Below are 19,697 nucleotides of genomic sequence, written 5' to 3'. Positions count from 1 at the left end.
TTCGTGGTGAATATTGGTGATAATTTTTACGTCCACCATAATTTCCTTGTAAATTGATTTCCGACTTTGTGCTTCTGAAGTTTAGAGAGAAGAAAATACCTAATTTCTTTACCTTATAAGTGGAATGTCGGAACATAACAATTTTCAATCCAAGGACATCGGGTATTTTTATTAAAAGATTGATTTATCACAATAAATTTTGCAAAATTTTATTAAATATATACTTTATTTAATATTTCATCACCTTCGGTTCCGACCAAACAGATTCGACTTCCTCGTTAACTATTGTTGCTTTTGTGGTTTTATAATTGTTATATCTATTGATCGTTTGGTTATATTTTATTTTTTTCTTCTAATATTTTCCTCTTATGAGTTAAAAATAAATAAAAGTTGTTTGTCAAAAATTTATGCATCGAGTTATTGCTTTGAAATATTTATTTTTTCCCTAGTTCTTATGAGTTTTCAAGGGAATATTTGAATACAAAAAAGTCGCCATTAATTTGTGGAAATACCCTTGATGTTGCACTGCCGGCTAGACAAAGGCCTATGCCTCAGGCCCAACATCTAGGGGGGTCTCACTTTGGGCCCAAAATTTTTTTATTATTATTTTTTTTGGCTGTTTTATTGTTTGAACTTGAACCGTAGAAATGTAACTCACAACTTCAAGTCCAAATCCAATCAAATACCCTTAGCCTTAGTCCAATTACCCAACTATATATATATATATATCCATTGCATTTAAGTTGATTTCGGGAGGGGGGCCCAATTTTTAGACTTTGCCTCGAATCCCGACAATTACAAGACCGGCCCTATACTGGACGATAATTACAAAAATTGTACAATTTTAAGGATTTCATAATTTATGATACCTTATTTTGAAGTGACTGGATTCTGGGCACTTTGAACGTAATAATGTTAGTCTAATAATTATAAAAATACAACATAATTCTTTGTGGTTGTGAAGTAACTTCTTCTCCTAAATAAATTATAAATAGGACTAACCCACTATTATTGTCAGCAAGCTTTGGACAGCACTAATTGCAACGACGCATCGCCTGCATTATCTGAAATAATTATTTAAGAATACATGGACAAATTCACCCGATGACTAGTTGAGCTACTTCTATGATCTCTAAGAAGTCAAGATCATCTTTGGGTATGTGAGGATTCTCAAGAGTATGTTTGTTGATTTATCATAATTGTTAAAGCTAATATTGGTATTCTAGATTTCAACGAGGCGCGGAGAAAATTTAGGAACTCATAATTTTCTATTTTTTGGTTTTTCGATACTCTTATAATGAAGGAGGAGAGGCCCTTTTATAGGATAAGAGTCTCTTTCAATCAATTGACACAATCACATGATTAATACAATAATAAGACAATCGGGCAAACAACTTCAAAACATACAAGACTTGAGGCAGACACAACTTTCGATTAGACAGACCTGCTTTTTATAAAGTAGAAACTACTTTAATAAAGCAAGAAGCGAGATGCTGAGATCTACTACCATGGTCGGTTCATCCTAATCTTCAAAGTCTGATGGTAGTCCTAGTGTTTTCTATCAAGGCATATTTTCTTTTCTCTCCTTTTCTTTTTCTTTTTCAAGTTGTTCAAGATTGTCGAGATAAAAAAAAGTCAAAAAATTGAGATTATGGATCTTAAGGATCTTGAAATTGGGACATTGTGACTTCTATATATATATATATATATATATATATATATATATATATCTGAAGACAAAATTGGAGTGAATTTTTTTGTATATCCTTCAACAATAGTTCCACTACATCTTTATAATACACAAAATAGCTAATAAAGGAAAAAAATGCTAACTAAAGAAACACTACAACTTGCAATCAATCATACAATCAATCCCAACTACTTAGCTTATTTCCATAGTTCACACACATACACACGATTTCCTACACTCTCCCTCAAGTTGAATTGTAGATATTGATCATGTTCAACTTGCAATTAAGATCGTTGAATATCGGTCGGGACAATCCTTTGGTGAAGATATCTGCAGTTTGTTCCTTAGTAGGAACATACGTCATACATATAGTTCCATTATCCACTTTCTCCTTTATAAAGTGTCTGTCCACTTCCATGTGTTTAGTTCTGTCATGTTGTACTGGATTGAGAGAAATATTGATGGCTGCTTTGTTATCACAATAAAGTTTAATGGGAAGTTCCATTTCAACTTTCAATTCCTCCAAGAGTTTTTTAATCCATAACCCTTCACATATTCCTTGTGCTACAGCTCTGAATTCTACCTCTGCACTACTTCTTGCTACTACATTCTGCTTTTTGCTCCTCCAAGTTACCAAATTTCCCCATACAAATGTACAGTAACCGGTGGTGGATCTTCTATCTTCGATTGATCCAGCCCAATCTGCATCAGTACAGACCTCCACTCCGTTCTTTTTACCTTTTTCAAATAATAATCCTTTTCCAGCCGTGCCTTTTAGATATCTAAGAATTTTGTATACTGCTTCCAGATGAGCCTCCTTAGGAGAATGCATATGTTGACTTACCATGCTGACCGCGAAAGCAATATCAGGTCTAGTATGCGAGAGATAGATTAGCTTACCAACTAATCTTTGATATCTGTCCATATCCACAGTGTTTCCTATATCCTTTATTTTTCCTGTTTCAATAGGTGTATCACTAGGTTTGCATCCCAACATGCCTGTTTCAGTCAAAAGATCAAGGATATATTTTCGTTGAGAGACACTAATGCCTTTCTTTGACCTTGCAATTTCCATCCCCAAGAAATATCGTAGTTGCCCCAAATCTTTTACTTCAAATTCAGCAGCTAAGCACTTCTCAAGTCTTTCCATCTTCATTATGTTGTCTCCTATCAGTATTATGTCATCAACATATACAATTAGGATTGTTTTTGTACCATCTCTAGATTGTTTAAAAAACATGGTATGATCAGATTGCGCTTGCTGATATTCTTGCCTTTTCAATACATTTGCAAATCTATCAAACCAAGCTCTCAGTGATTGCTTGAGCCCATATAGAGACTTCCTCAGTTTACACACTCGGTTCTCTTCATTTCCCGTTCTGAAGCCTGGTGGTATTGTCATGTAGACCTCTTCTTCCAATTCACCATTCAAAAATGCATTCTTAATATCTAGTTGTTGAAGTGACCAATCCAGATTCACTGCTAAAGACGAGAACTCGAACTGTATTTAGTTTTGCTACTGGTGCAAAAGTTTCAGTATAGTCGATCCCATAGGTCTGTGTATACCCTTTGACAACAAGTCGAGCTTTGTAGCGATCTACTGTCCCATCAGCTTTGTACTTTACATTGAACACCCATTTGCATCCTACTGGTTTCTTCCCCTTCGGTAGGTTTACCACCTCCCAAGTTCCATTTTTCTTCAAGGCTGTCATTTCATCCATTACTGCTTCTTTCCATTTAGGTGATTCCAATGCCTCCTGAATATTTTTTGGAATTTCTGTCCTGTCAAGGTTAGTTGTAAAAGCACGAAATTCTGTGGATAGATTCTTGTAAGATACAAAATTGGAAATAGGATGAAGAGTACATGACCGTGGCTGTTTTCTGAGGGCAATGGGTAAATCATCATTATCTGTAGATGTGGTTTGGTTGAAGGCATTTTCTTCAGGTCCTTTCATTGGTTCTGACTCTCTTGGTGCCTCAGGTGTGAGAGTGTCCTTAAACTTTGATTTAGGCTTCCTTGAGTAAACTAGGATTTCCTCGTTGCTTTGTTTTCTAACATCTCCCCCTGGCTTCAAGTTTCCTTCTGTATGTGGCACAATAGAAGGTGGGGTGATGGTTTCAGTATATAGGTCAGGTAGAGAAAGATTGAGGTTTAAGGACTCTTGATTCAAAAACTGATCTTTACTTATGTTCTCCCCCTGAAGTGAAGGTTTTTGGAAGTAAGGTGTTTTTTCGAAAAAGGTGACATCAAGGCTCACAAAGGTCCTTTTTGTGGATGGGTCATAGCATTTATACCCCTTCTGAGTGGGTGAGTATCCAATGAACACACACTTAATTGCTCGTGGTTCAAGTTTGTTTCGATGCTGAGAGTGGATGTGTACAAAGGCAGTACATCCGAACACTTTTAGGTTCAAATCTGTTTTTAGACGGGACGTTGGAAAGTGCTTTTGGAATATTTGTATAGGTGACTCGAATGAGAGAACTCGACTAGGCATACGGTTGATGAGGTACTTAGATGTTAAAATTGCATCCCCCCAAAATGTTTTTGGAATATTTGCAGTAAACATTAAAGCACGAGTGACTTCAAGAATATGTCTATTTTTTCGCTCGGCAATCCCGTTTTGTTGAGGAGTATTGACACAAGAACTTTGATGAACAATTCCATGTTTTGTTAAATAGTCTTGTAGAGCAGTATTGAAGTATTCAGATCCATTATCAGTGCGTAAGATTTGAAGGTTTGTTTGGAATTGAGTTTGGATCATAGAGTGAAAATTTTCAAACACTGAGCGAACATCTGCTTTCTCTTTTAAAAGGTATACCCAACAAACTCGAGTGTGGTCGTCGATAAACGTGACAAACCATTTTGTTTGGATACGATTAGGGATGCGAGAAGGTCCCCATAAGTCGCTATGAATCATGGCAAATGGTGTGGATGGTTTGTATGTGGAACTTGGAAAGTGTGTACGCTGATGTTTGGCAAATTCACAACTTTCACATTGAGGTTCAAATGAAGTGTTATTTGTGAAGATATATGGAAACACACGTTTTAGGTAAGGAAGACTAGGGTGACCCATTCTATAGTGCCACAACATAAGATCACTATCCCTAGAGACAGATGCAGACTTACAGCTAGTGCGTGGACCCAGTTTACTCACATCAGCTTCCTCGAAGTAGTACAGTCCCCCACACTCTTTAGCACTGCCGATCGTCTTCCCCGATGAGAGGTCCTAAAAGACACAATAAGATGGATAGAACTTAGCAGAACAATTGGATGTTTTTGTTAATTGACTAATAGATAGTAAGCTGCATGACAAATTAGGAACATGGAGGACCGAATCTAGTGTTATGAATTCAGAGATTCGAATACTCCCTTTTCCTGCAACAGAAGAGAGCGATCCATCTGTAATTTTCACCTTAACATCTCCGGCACAGGTTGAGTAAGTGGAGAATAATTGGTACGAATCCGTCATGTGATCAGACGCACCAGAGTCGATAATCCAAGGGATTTTACATTTTGAGGTATTTAAAGCTTTCAAGAAGCTACCTTTTTGTGCAAGGGAACTAGAAGGACCGGGTTGGACCAAAGGGTTGTATGCACTACTTGGAGTGGGAGGTTTTATTCCAGTGGAATTGCCTGAAACTTGGAGGCCTTTTTGGACTTTTGACCATGGTCCATTTTTAGCTCTTCTAAAATTCTAGGCTGATCCATTAGGCCCAATAGATTTGGGTTGATTAAAATAATTTTTTCTAGTAACATTATGGGCAAATCCTTCAAGCCCAACTTCAATAAGTCCATTAGGCCCATTTAAATTGGATGTGGGCGCTGACCCGTCACTCTCAGAATGCCCGATTTCTTCCTTCAACCTGGCCAGTCGACGACTTTCCCGTCTAACTTCACTGGATCTGGTCTTCTTCTTCGTCACCACCGGCCGCCGCGCCTCCCGTCGCCGAACTACGGCCTCCTCCTGGTGAATCACCGGCAAGGATCCATGTTCTTTCTCTTCGGGATTGATGCGACTGCCACGACACCCATTTCGGCCACCGCGACCTCCATGGTCGCCTCTGCAATGACCATCGAATCCATGGCTGAAAACACGACGATCTCCTGTGCCTTCAACTCCTTGGGTTCCAATGGATGGAATGAACTCGATTTCAAAATTGGACATTTCAGAGGTCATCGACTCTCTGCTATTGGCGGGGACATCCGCCATTGATTGACCAGGTTAGAGATTTCTCTGCTCTGATACCATGAAGACAAAATTGGAGTGAATTTTTCTGTATATCCTTCAACAATAGTTCCACTACATCTTTATAATACACAAAATAGCTAATAAAGGAAAAAAATGCTAACTAAAGAAACACTACAACTTGCAATCAATCATACAATCAATCCCAACTACTTAGCTTATTTCCATAGTTCACACACATACACACGATTTCCTACCATATCTCCCATGTGAAGAGCAGTAGAAGGAACATTTTCATTTAACATTTTTCAAAGTTTTTCTCTGAGTTGGTGTCCCTCTGAAGTATTTTCTGAGTGCTTAGTTGTCTGTCCCAAGTTCTATGTTGGTCGAAATGATAGTATTCAGGTGGAATAATTGAATATCAAATTTGGCTTACGCTTTCCATATGAACTTGAATGTCCTGTTGAATCCTTTAAGCATAGTCTACTGGAAGAGTTTGTCATGGAGCATCATCTTCAATCTAGGCCAAAGTTCTAGAGGCATTGTTTGACTAATTTCTGTCATCTTTCTCTGGAGTGTTCTGAATTCTTGAGTAATCTGTCCCATTCTCTATGAAGATTGGATTGATGGACCGCATATTCTCAAATATGAAAGAGATGTTCATAGTATTCTGATTTAGAAAAATAACCATGTCTTTGGAGCCTTAGAATTACATGGACATTAATAGACAAAGTTCTAAGATCTTTGAAATTTAGATAAAAATTTCGAAACTTTTCTCATCAATCTGAGAGAGGATAAAATCATTCAAAAAATCTTACAACTTCATTGTTGGAGCGAGAAATGAATTCTAGGTAATCATTCTATAGTTGTGAAATTCTTTCTAAAACCATGATATCGACATTAAAAATATTGCAATTTGATGTATTTCAAGAAGATATCATAGAAAACACAAAGGTTTTTTTTTTTATGGATTCCATAAACCATCTGATAATGAAGAGTCACATCATATGTAACTGAAGATGGTATATCCCCAACTATCTAAATTTGGACCTTTAAAACATAAAGGAGTTGTGGATCTAAAATGGGCATGTTAAAGTTTGGAAACATAGTTATAAGGACAGTTCCTACATTCAGAGTGGTTTGCACAATTCTTATACACGCATGTTGATATTCTACAAACCTTGTGTCAAGTAATGCAATTTTTGAAACCACGAGGGACCCTTTCTTCCATAGAGGATGAGGCAAGTCTTACAACCCCGAAATGGAGGTGTGTATAACCTTCTGATAATCAAATGTTTGGAAGATGGAATGAAATCTCCCAAGTGACAAATTGCTCTTATTCTGTGGCAGAAAGGAGGTGTTGATCGAATTTTGTAGCTTGTACAAATTCTTTTACTTGGGATTTTTTTTGGGAGAGAAATTAGGCTTCGAATAGATTTAGAGAAAGATTGTCGTGGTTTTGAGTAGGCTAGATATGTATTTACAAGAGGAAGATTGGTAGGAGTTATTTTATCTTATTCATCTAAGTAGGATATCTCATAAAGATAATCCATTTTAGAAGAGGTGGATCTCCCGAAGAAAGATGAAGAGAAGGGAGAGAGTATATGAAGACGAGATGGAGTGCGAGTAGTAATAAGATGTTATGAGGGATTTTCAGAAGTCATTAGGAAAATATTTTCTCGGTGGTATCATTATACTAATATTTTGTTTTAACAGTACATAATGTTTGTTACTGTTGAGCAAATCCACCTACAAATTGAACAAATCAACTAAGTTAGTGAATAGATTTTGCAACTAAATGGAGAGAAATCAAGACCAAAAACTGAAAATTAAATAACAATTTTTTCCCCTTCTTTAATCGGCTCAAAAATCGATCCAACACCACAAAGGAGTCTCCAGTTTGAAGGATTTTTGTGTCACATAGACATATGAACACTAAGACAGAAGATGGAATTTGAAAATGCACAAAGCAAAGCCATTTTTGGTGTGTGAAAAATGAAGCAGAGGGTCTCCAATTTATAGGCTCAAGGGGAAACAGATTTTCCCAGAATTTAGAATTCAATCAAAACTGAAAGATAGAATTCAATCAAAACTGAAAATGGTTATCAAAGATAAGGATTATACTTATCTATCTTTTATGTGATTTTCAAATTACCTCCAAAGTTGGGTATTGAGCATCTAGTTCAATAAACTGATTTCCTCTAAATACCCAATATAATTGGGCTACTATCAATTGTTGTGTGGATTTAATGTTCTTAAATCCTGGGCTTATAGCCTATGAAGATAATTGGGTCACGAATTTTCATTATTGTCTAGGGAATTTGAACATCAGTTACCAAAATGCCCAACAATTACTTGTGTGATAAATTTTTTCTATGCAATCTGAAAATGCTTTGAATTCACTCACTATTTGGCACATCGGAATATACAGTACAAGGAATTAAACAAAAAACATTACTTGATCCAAACAAAAAATGTGCAAATTCCTACTCCACAAATACAGCAGGTCATTCCCTAGATCTATTTGAATTACTCTTTGAAGTTTTTAACCAGTTTCGTGTCATGATTTTGACTCGCATTGTTCACAAAATTTCGGGTCTTCTTTTTCATCTCCGATTACTCGATAATTTCCACAAGCACAAATTCCACTTTTTATAGGCCCAAAAATTCTTTCACAAAATAATCCATCTTTTTCAGGTTTATTGGTTTTGTAATGAAAAGTATAGGGTACGTAGATTAACTTTTTGTGATTGTCGAATCCACCATAATTATGTTTTGTAGTAAAAAAACAAATTCATCTCTTTCAGCCAAACAGTCACAATAAATTTAACTGTAAGGAATTTTTAAACAATCGTGTGGGCTTATATGTATAAATTGTTGTGTATTAAATTAAAGGCTATCAAATTCGGTTGAACCCAATTAAAGTGAATAAAGCTTCGATTTTGGGCTTTAATATATCCAATTAAAGTATGGGTTTACATATGTGTAGAGACCGGGTCCAAGTCCTAATTCTATGATGGGCCGAATTAGGTCAAAGGGCGTCGTTATATAAATATGGTTATGGTTCTCAAATCACACGTACGTATTATTCATTCTCTACTGCATCCCATCACAGAGAGAAAAAGGAGACTGCGTGTAGATTTGGAAGACAAGACCGCGTTATTCATTATTGCATTAACCATATCTGATTCAAGTATGCTTCCGCTATAGTTCTTCAATTTCCTGATGATTTAACATGAAAGATTCGGTGATTTAAAGCAATAAATTATCCTATAAGTGGTATCAGAGCCTTTTCATGTCGAATAATTGAGAATCGAATAATTTATTTGGTTCTTGCAATATTCTTTTGAAGTTTTCAGATTTAACAATTTTGGATATTTATTTTGTTGAATTTGAAAACTTTTTTTTTTGCGGTATATTGTTTGTTATTATTTTTCATATTTGGATTAAAGACTTTGGAATTCAGATTCTGAATTTTTTTTTTTTTTGAGGAATTACAGCTTTTGGGTTTTAAATTTATTTTGAATTCAGATTCTAGTTTTTTTTTTTTAAAGTCTAGAGATTTTTATTTTTTTTCAGATTTAAAAAAAAAAAAGAACAAAATCTGGCTGGCGACGGGTATGCCGCCGGCATCGTAGCGGGCTGCTGCGTTTGCAGCAGCAGCCAGGCGCTGCTGCTTGGTCATAGCAGCATCGGCGTGGTCGATACTGCTGTTCTAGGCGGCGCTGGCCACCGGCGCCGCGAAGGAGAGAATAATAGAAGAAATTTTTAGGGTTTTTTTTTTCAGTTTTTGGGTTGATTTGGGGGTGGGGGCCTCACGTGTAAATTGGATAACTTGAGGCCCATGCTTGTAATTAGGGTTAAAGTTATAAAATTAAGGTTTCAATCCCTAACATTTAAGTTATATTCAGATTTGGACCTTTAAATTTTGGATTTAATAATTCAGTCCCTATAGTTTTAAAATTAATTAATTCGAGCCTTTAAAGTTCTGAATTTTATAATTAAAGCCCTCAAACTTTAATTATTAATTCAAATTGGCCCCCAAAGTTTTGAATTGGTCAATTTTTGGACCCTAAAGTTTTAATTTTGTTCTAATTGATCCTCTAAAGTTTTAAATTAATTAATTATGATCCCTAAAGTTTCAAATTTGTTAATTTCAACCCCTAAAGTTTGGAATTAATTAATTTTACCCCCTTAAAGCTTTGAATTATTAATCCTAAGGTCCCTAAAGTTTAAAACTAAATCAAATATGCAAAATTGGTGATTCTCTTTCTCAAATTTTGGTTCTAATGACTCTTTTAAGAGATATAATGTTCGAAAGTTAGTTAATTGAAGCAATATGTTTCCAAAGCAACCTCTCTTATGGAAATTAATTAACTTAGAATATTAAAAGGTGTTTGTGCATATGTTATTCATGGAAATATTGGTCAGCCCAAAGGAAGGTCAATATTTAGCCGAATACACATGCACCTGTGGTGATAAACGTGTGATGATTATTCGATTTAATGTGTGATTAATAAATTGGTCCAAAGAAAGGTTTATTGATTGACACGTTATTTTATCGTCAATATTTGATCACGACGTCAAGAGTACCGCTTATAAGTCAATATCTCTATCCAAAAACTATGTATTGATATTATGCTTGGTATCTTGTAATGGGTCCTACCACTATTTGAGAATATTATTATTTGCATATTAAAGATATTCATGTGAGCTATTCATAATAATTGTTCTCTAATTCAGTTTCAGGTTCTGTTGCTAATATCTCTGCTAGCATCAATTCAATTCCAATGCTTAATGGCACAAATTTTAGGGCATGACAAGAGAACGTGATGATTGTTCTCGGAGTCATGGACTTGGACCTTGCTTTACAGGTCGATCATCCTACTGCACTTACTGATAAGAGTACATCTGATGACAAGAGTGAGATGGAAAAGTGGGAACGATCGAACCGCATAAGCTTAATGGTTTTGAAGCGCGCTATTCCAGAAGCATTCCGGGGCACTATGTCTGATAAGATGACTACGGCTAAGGGTTTCCTTGAGGATCTTGAGAAGAGGTTTGCGAAGAATGAAAAGGTTGAAACAAGTACACTTTAGGCAAACCTTGTCTCAATGAGGTATAAAGGGAAATGAAACATTTGGGAGTACATTATGAAAATGTCTCACATTGCTTCAAAACTAAAGACACTCAAGTTGGATTTATCTGAAGACTTGTTGGGGCACTTGGTTCTGATATCCCTTTCGGTACATTTCAATCAATTCAAGGTGAGCTACAATTGTCAAAAGGACTCATGGTCCCTTAATGAGCTCATCTCACACTGTGTTCAGGAAGAAGAAAGACTGAAGTATGAGAAGACAGAAAGTACTCATTTAATCACCACCTCTAAGGACAAAAGGAACAAGAAAATGAAGATTAATAAGGAAGCTGCGGGTACGACACCGCAAAAGAATTAGCATAAGGAACCAACTGAAGGTAGTTGTTTCTTCAGTGGAGCTGCAGGTCATAAGAAGAAGAATTACACCAATTACCACACATGGCATGTAAAGAAATGTATTCTTCTTCATTTGGTTTGTTCTAAGGTTAATTTAACTTTGGTACCCAGACATACATGGTGAATAGAGTCTGGTGCAACAACTCACATCAGTATGTCTATGTAGGGTTGCCTGAGTTGCCGAAAACCAAGTGATGGTGAAAGATACATCTATGCAGGCGACGGCAAAATGGTAGAAGTAGAGGCAATAGGAAAATTTAGATTATTGTTAAAGACTGGATTTTATTTGGATCTTGTTGAGATATTTATTGTACCGTCTTTTAGACGGAATTTGATTTCTATTTCTATTTTGGACAAATTTGGTTATACTTGTTCATTTAAAAATGAAAAATTTAGTTTGTTTCATGATTCAAAATTGATTGGTTCCGGTTCTTTATCAAGTTACGATAATCTTTATTCAATTGATACAATTTCTTCTTTTAATGAATCTCTGCATGTAAGTACTCGAGGTGTAAAGTGAAAATTAACCGACGAGAATTCTGGCTCGTTGTAGTACAAGAGATTAGGTCACATCTCCAAAAGGAGAATTGAGAGACTTGTGTCTGACGGGATTCTCGACCCTCTTGACTTCACAGATTATGATCTATGTGTCAACTGTATAAAGGGAAAACAAACCAATAAAATGAGATTTCAAGTCAATAGGACTTCGGACGTTTTAGAACTTATACTTACAGATATTTGTGGACCATTCCCTACGAGTTCTTGTAATGGTCAACAATATTTTATAACGTTCATAGACGACTTTTCAAGATATGACTACATATATCTCATTCATGAAAAATCACAGTCACTGGATGTGTTCAAAAATTATAAAGTTGAAGTTGAGAACCAACTCGGCAAAAGGATTAATAGCGTCAGATCTGACCGTGAAAGTGAATACTATGGCAGATATGACGGTTCAGGCGAACAACGTCCAGGACCATTTGCTAAATTCCTAAAGGAATGCAGTATCGTCCCACAGTACACTATGTGGGGTTCGTCCACTATGAATGGTGTTGCTGAGAGACGAAACAGAACACTTAAGGATATACTTAGGAGTATGATTAGTCATTCTACCTTACTAGAATCTCTCTAGGGTGAAGCATTAAAGACCGCAGCTTATATACTCAATAGAGTTCCAACTAAGGCAACTGATAAAACCCCATATGAGCTTTAGACAGGCAAGAAGCCTAATTTGAAGCATATACATATTTGGAGGTGTCCAGCTGAGGCAAGACCCTATAAGCCAAATGAAAAGAAACTGGACGCAAAGACGATTGGTTGTTATTTTATTGGATATTCTGAAAGGTCCAGGGATTACAAGTTTTATGATCCCACAACTAAGGCAATTTTCGAGACAGGAAATGCTCGATTTTTTGAGGATGTTGAGTTTGTGGAGGGGGGGAGAAAGGGTTACAGGCTTTGTCTTTGAGGAGGAATATGTTGAAATTTCTCCAATTGTCATTGAAAATGATCAGGTTTCTATCCCTAATATTGTTCAAGAAGCAACTTTGGATCAAGACAATGTCATACCTCCCTCTCAAGATCAACAAGTTGTTCTAGAAGAACAAACTCTACAGCCTCAAGAACTAATGCCATCAAGAAGATCCACTAGAGAGAGGAGAAGTGCGGTTTCGGATAATGACATCGTATTTCTCTAAGAACATGAAGTTGACATTGGAATGGTGGAAGATGATCCGATCAACTTTCGTCAAGCCATGGAAAGTTCTAACTCTCAAAAGTGGCTCGATGCCATGAATGAAGAGATGAAGTCCATGAAGGACAATGACGTATGGGACCTCGTTCCATTGCCTGAAGGTGCAAAACCCATTGGTTGCAAAATGGATATTTAAGACCAAGAGGGATTCGAAAGGTGATGTAGAGAGGTATAAGGCTCGTCTTGTCGCAAAGGGCTTTACACAGAAAGAAGGCATCGATTATAAAGAAACTTTCTCTCCGGTTTCTTCGAAAGACTCTTTCAGAACTATAATGGCTTGGTATCGCATTTCGATCTTGAGCTACATCAGATGGATGTTAAAACAGCGTTTCTCAATGGTAACATTGATGAAACAATTTATATGCTACAACCTGAAAATTTTGTATTGGACGATGCAAAGCAAATGGTTGTAAGTTAAAGAAATCCATCTATGGACTCAAACAGGCGTCTCGTCAATGGTATTACAAGTTTCATCAGGTGATCATCTCATTTGGTTTTGAGATGAATTTGGTCGATGATTGTATATACCATAAGTTCAGTGGGAGCAAGTATATTTTTCTGGTTTTATATGTCGATGACATATTACTTGCCAGCAACGATATAGACTTATTGTACGAAATCAAGAGATTTTTAACAAAGAATTTTTAGATGAAAGATCTTGGTGACGCCTCTTTTGTATTAGAAATTCAGATACAACGAGATCGTTCTCGGGGTATTCTTGGATTATCACAAAAGAGTTATATCGAAAAGGTACTTAAAAGATATGGCACGCAAGATTGTAAACCAGGTGACAACCCTGTGGCTAAAGGAGACAAGTTCAGCTTAAATCAGTGCCCTAAAAATGACTTGGAAATTAAAGAAATGCAGAAAATTTCTTATTCCTCAGCTATAGGGAGTCTAATGTATGCTCAAATTTGTACACGTTCGAATATAGCGAACATTGTTGGGATGCTAGAGAGATATTTAAGTAACCCGGGAATGGATCATTGGTAAGCAGCCAAACGGGTCATGCCGTATTTACAGAGAACAAAAGACTACATGCTCACATATAGGGGATCGAATCAGTTGGAGATCATCAGTTATTTTGATTTTGATTTCGTGGGATGCCAAGATAGTAGGAGATCCATTGCTATGAGGCATCAAATCATGGAATATGGCTGCGTAATTTTGTCACTAGGCTATGCATTGTAGACAATATAGAAAGACTGCTCGAGATATTTTGTGATAATAAATCAGTAGTGCTGTATTCCAATAACAATAGGAGCTTGACAAAGTTGAAACATATAGAGATCAAGTTCCTAACTGTTAAAGAAAGAGCTCAGAGTGGACAGGTGTCAACAGAGCACATATGGACAAACTCCATGATTGCGGATCCGCTCACTAAGAAATTGATACCCAATGTCTTTCATAAGCACACTGCTCATATGGGTGTAATGTCTTTTGAAAATATTTAATTTTAGTGGGAGTTTGCATTTTTGTGCTAGACACATACACTGTCATTTTGGATACGGTTTAAGGTTAAAGTTATTTTCGGTTATAAGGTTTATTTGGTTTATTGTCTCTGAACTTATTTAAAATGATCTCACTAAGGCATTAAGGTGGACCGGTTGGAAATAGGCATGTTACAGATCACATCACATGTAATTTTCATGCTACACATCCATACCTAATCTATGTCATTCAGTTATATCGATATACGTGATCATTGATGGGTTTAGCTACATGAAAGTAACGAAAGCCGCTTTGATCCTATGTTAATATGATTGATGGACAAGATTATTTGGGGATGAATTTGGTAATGACAGCAAAATTTTGAGTACTCATGAGGTTATATTTAATGCACAATTATAAGGTGACACATATAATCCAAGTAAGAGATTGTAAGGAATTTTTAAACAATCGTGTGAGTTTATATGTGTAAATTGTTGTGTATAAAATTAAAGGCTATTGAATTCGGTTGAGCCCAATTAAAGTGATCTAATAAGGCTTCGATTTTGGGTTTTAATGTATCCAATCAAAGTATGAGTTTATATATGTGTAGAGACCGGGCCCAAGTCCTAATTCTATGATGGGCTAAATTAGGTCAAAAGACATCACTATATAAATATGGTTATGGTCCCCAAATCACACGTACATATTATTCATTCTCTACCGCATCCCATCACAAAGAGAAAAAGGAGACTGCGTGTAGATTTGGAAGACAATACCGCGTAATTCATTATTGCATTAACCATGTCTGATTCAAGTACGCTTCCGCTATAGTTCTTCAATTTCTTGATGATTTAATGTGAAAGATCCGGTGATTTAAAGCAATAAATTATTCTACATTAACTTCATAGGGTACTTTTCCAGTGTGTGACTTGAATCACTTGTATTAATTGTTGAAAGGAAATAATAATAATAAAAGTTGGAAAGTAATTAATTTCTGGATTATTTTTCATTTTCACTTTTCTTTCTGTAGTCAACTTCGTTGAAGTAATTAGAGCATTAAGATTGCGAGAGACCTGGCACATTCATTACATTGTATCCTAATTCATTCACTGTTTGGTTACGTACAAAGGAGGTTAAACGTACTTTTAATTTAATTGATTTGTGCAACGTAAATTTCAAATTTACTTTTATTATTACCAAAACTGCATCTTTAATTTTTAACTTAAGTCTTAAAAAAATTCCATGAAACTGAAAGAATTGATATCATCTTAATGATTGGAAAATTGCTTATAACATTGCAAAAGACCAAACCTTTTTTGAGTTGCCAAACACATCTTTATCTCTTTAAGAGGGGGGAAAATGAAAAATAGTTGAAGCCCGCACCATTAATTAGCCACCGCCTCTACCTTCTTCCTACTAATATCACAACACTCATCAGCCTCACTCCCAAACTCCCATCCGTTTTTTCTTTTTCTTTTCCCATCCAAACATGGAAATTTCGTTCACTAGTTGTACATAATCTCGTTCTCTTTTTGAGATTTGGTGAAAAATTAAACAAAAAAGTGGAAAAAAAAAAACCAATGGGAGGAGTCCCAGCAACTGTGTACAGAGGAATCAAACGATACTGGCGTAGGAAGGGATACGAGAGGCTAAATGGAACCGTCGCCTGCCGAGGAAGAAAATCTCGTGCGCTAGAACTGGCCGCTGTCGATGGTTCTAGCCGTCGACGGCGGTTCTGGAGGATAAAATTGACTCCAAGGCTGAAGCTCAAGCTCCGGTTCACGCCAAAGAAGTTTTTGTGCGGGTTGCGCGATGCATACGTGAATATGATGATGAAACTCGCGAACACTAGAACGATCAGCAATGGATTTTCAGGCGGATACGCTGGAGATGGAGTGACGGGATTCGGAATGAGACCGATGAAGGAGTATGATAAAAGGATGATTGTTGAGATCTACAAATCGATTATGATGGCGCAAGGTCAATTGGTGCCTCGTGATGCCGCAAGAATTGGCTCCGGCATTGTATGCCGACGGTAATAATTAATGCTATTTCGTCCATTCCACAAAATTCCAGGTCAATAAATTTAAATCTAGTTATTTTTCTTTTTGCGCAATTGAATCTGTATTCCTGTTGTAACTTTAACATTAACCATGGAATAAAAGTGCAACAAGAAAACTTCGAATTAAAGCGTTTTCATTAGCATGGCCGTCTAGCGTTAAAATTTGGCATATTAGCTCTTTTAAAAGAGTAATACTATTCATTAGTAGTCATTATTAAGCACCAATTACTGTGATAATTATATGAAATTAAATAATAAATTTATTTAAATATAAAGTCACATGACTCATTTAATTGAACTTATAAAATTGACAATCTAGAATGGTTATTTAGCACAACTGGTATTAGATAGCATTATTTTTAAAAAAATTATTTTATCTTAATTTTTGTCTAAACTTTGTAAATTTTGAATACCGTTTCTCTATTAGCAACAATTTCGTCCATTTTGACGGTTGTTGGATGAATACATAATCGTCAAACACTAGAATTCGATGAATTGGCCTTGCGATAGGAAGAGAAAGTTCGCAACTAGTGACAATCTAAGGATTGAGAGATCGATTGGAGATTGGAAGTGGGGATCACCAAAAATAAAATATTGTCTTAGACATAGAATTGTCGAGCTTGAGTATCGCTTGTCAAGAAATGAGATTTGGGGGTGCATTTTTGGTCAAGAGAAACTATTTATGTGATCAATTTGGAATAATAAAATTGCGTTTAATGTGGATGGGAGGTGATAGACTGATAGTGAAATAATGGCCACAATGAAATCACTAAAAGTTGACGGTCGTAGTTGTAATTGTGGGTTACACGAACAAAACTTTAAATGTGGGCCTTATCAAAATTAATTATTCTATATAAAGCCTAAATATGTTGGTAGGGATTAATTTAATGCCGCCGACATTTTAGGTTAATCGAAACATGAAACATGCTTATGTTAGTCAACCTAAACTTAATATTCCATCTTGCTAGTTTTCTGCAATAATAATAGATAGTGCTATTCCAATTTGCTTGTTACGTGTTAATTGTTCGATGTTAATCGAATTTGGGTCCATATTTCTGATTATTCATTAAAATTTAAAATATCAAGTTTTGATTACTGTACTTAGATCGACACTTTTTATTATTCACTAAAATTTAAAATATCGAGTTTTAGCTACTAAACTTTGAAAAATATTGTACGTTACTTACTAGCATAACTTTTGTCTCTGACATCCAACGGAATTGGTTTAAACTTTGAGATGGTCCAATTTTGACCACTAAATTTTGAAAAATATTTTCTATTATTCAATGAATATTGAGGTGGTCGAATTTTGGCTACTAAACTTTGAAAAACATTGAATTTTGGTCACTAAACTTTAAAAAACGTCTTTATTACTCACTATAAATTTGGATTTAACCACACATCTATACAATAAAATATTTTACACGTAAATTGAATTTTTTTTCAACCTCACATTCTTCAAAAAAATCACTATTTTTAGAACTCTTTTTTTTTTTTTTTAATAATGGCCATTAAATAGGGGCTAAAAATTCGTTGTTTAAAAAAATCGGGTTTAATTTAATTTTACGATAAATATATTGTGTGTTTCATTGTAACTAGTAGTCACTTTCCTTTGCATAGCTTTGCAAGCATTATCTATGCCATTAGGAATGATTACTCAATTACTTAGTAATTAAATTTAAATTTTATTTATTCTTTTTAGAATTTGAAACTATTTTCATCATAATATTTGTATTTTACAATGAAACACACAATAAATTTATTTGTTGTTAAATAAAATTAAATTCAAATTTTAACAACTAATCTTAATTAAATTCAAATTTATTGTGAGCCATTAATGACTTTTTCAAAGTTTTGTGGCAAAAACTTGACTATACTCAATGAACTTTGAGGTGGTTGAATTTTGGCCATTGAACTTTGAGATAGTTAAATTTTGGCCACTAAAATTTCAGAAGCTCGAGTTTTTAAATAGCGATTTAAAAAAAAATGTATGATTAAAAAATTAGAAAAAATTTTGAGTTCACATGTAAAATGTTTTATTAAATAGAAGTGTGGTTAAATCCAAATTTATAGTAAGCAATAGAAGATTTTTTCAAAATTTAGTAGCCAAAGTTCAACATTTTTTGAAAGTTAAGTGATCAAAATTCGACCACCTCAAAAGTTCAGTGAGCAATAGAAGATATTTTTCAAAGTTTAGTTGCCAAAATTCGAACATCTGAAAGTTTAACAATGTGACGGGGTGCCACATATGCATTTTGTTAACCACGTCATCAATTCCGTTAGAGGTTTGAAACGAAAGTTATGTGAGTCAAAACTCAAAATTTTAAATTTTAGTCAGCAATAAAAAACATGGACCTAATATCAATAACCAAGACTCGATATTTTAAAATTCAGTGACTATTGGAACAATTAACTCGATTATTTTCTACAATAATAATGGGTAGTGCCGTTAAATCCGAACATGATATATAAATTTGGAGAGTGTTTCTTCTACACATGGATTCGATAAGTATTTTTGACATATAATCGTGACTTTTAGATAAAGCAAATTCAATGGTCAGTATGTATTCTTGAGATCCATGAGTTACTAACATTTGGGTATGTTTCATCTAAAGGTGACGATTATTTATCAAAAATACTTGTCAAATCCATGTGTAGGAGGAACGCTTCCCTATAAATTTATTCTACTTTATCTTCAAGTCAAGTTGCCTTCTTTTTCTTTTCTTTTCTAATTTTTTCTCTCTCTTTTTTATTTAATTTAAAAAAGATAGTAATAGTTTTTTTTTTTAACAAAAAATAAATAAAGTTTTAGTTGGTAATATTTTATTTTTTTAATAAAAAATAAATAAAGTTTTAGTTGTGAATAATTTAGTTATTTAATACAAAAGTTGAGGACCTGCCTGCTCCATATTATTTTATTTATTTAAACTGCCCGTGGTGATTATCATTGAGTCAATTCTTCTTCTTCATTTTTTTTGGTATTTTTATTTAGAAATAGTTGGCCATTTTTCTTCAGCGTGGTTGCTTAGGAAATACAAGGTAAAAAAATGGGTGATACCAATTTTTATGTTTATAGC

The 19,697-nt window shown here is 35.0% G+C and overlaps 1 protein-coding gene across 1 annotated transcript in view; it reads left to right on the top strand.

Moving 5' to 3' along the window:
• Window positions 1–16,138: 16,138 nt before the first annotated feature.
• The window catches only part of LOC111375974, a 3,792-nt gene continuing 233 nt past the window's right edge, over window positions 16,139–19,697 (top strand). Inside the window, exons 1-2 of the mRNA XM_022998893.1 lie at window positions 16,139–16,582; window positions 19,160–19,218. Coding sequence (XP_022854661.1) covers window positions 16,139–16,582; window positions 19,160–19,218 — 503 coding nt within the window. The remainder of the gene's footprint in view (window positions 16,583–19,159; window positions 19,219–19,697) is intronic.

The sequence above is a fragment of the Olea europaea genome, unplaced genomic scaffold, assembly GCF_002742605.1.
Source record: "Olea europaea var. sylvestris unplaced genomic scaffold, O_europaea_v1 scaffold1435, whole genome shotgun sequence".
NCBI lineage: Eukaryota > Viridiplantae > Streptophyta > Magnoliopsida > Lamiales > Oleaceae > Olea > Olea europaea.
Note: the sequence above shows the minus strand (reverse complement) of the source record. Positions and strands in the feature narration are given on the sequence as shown.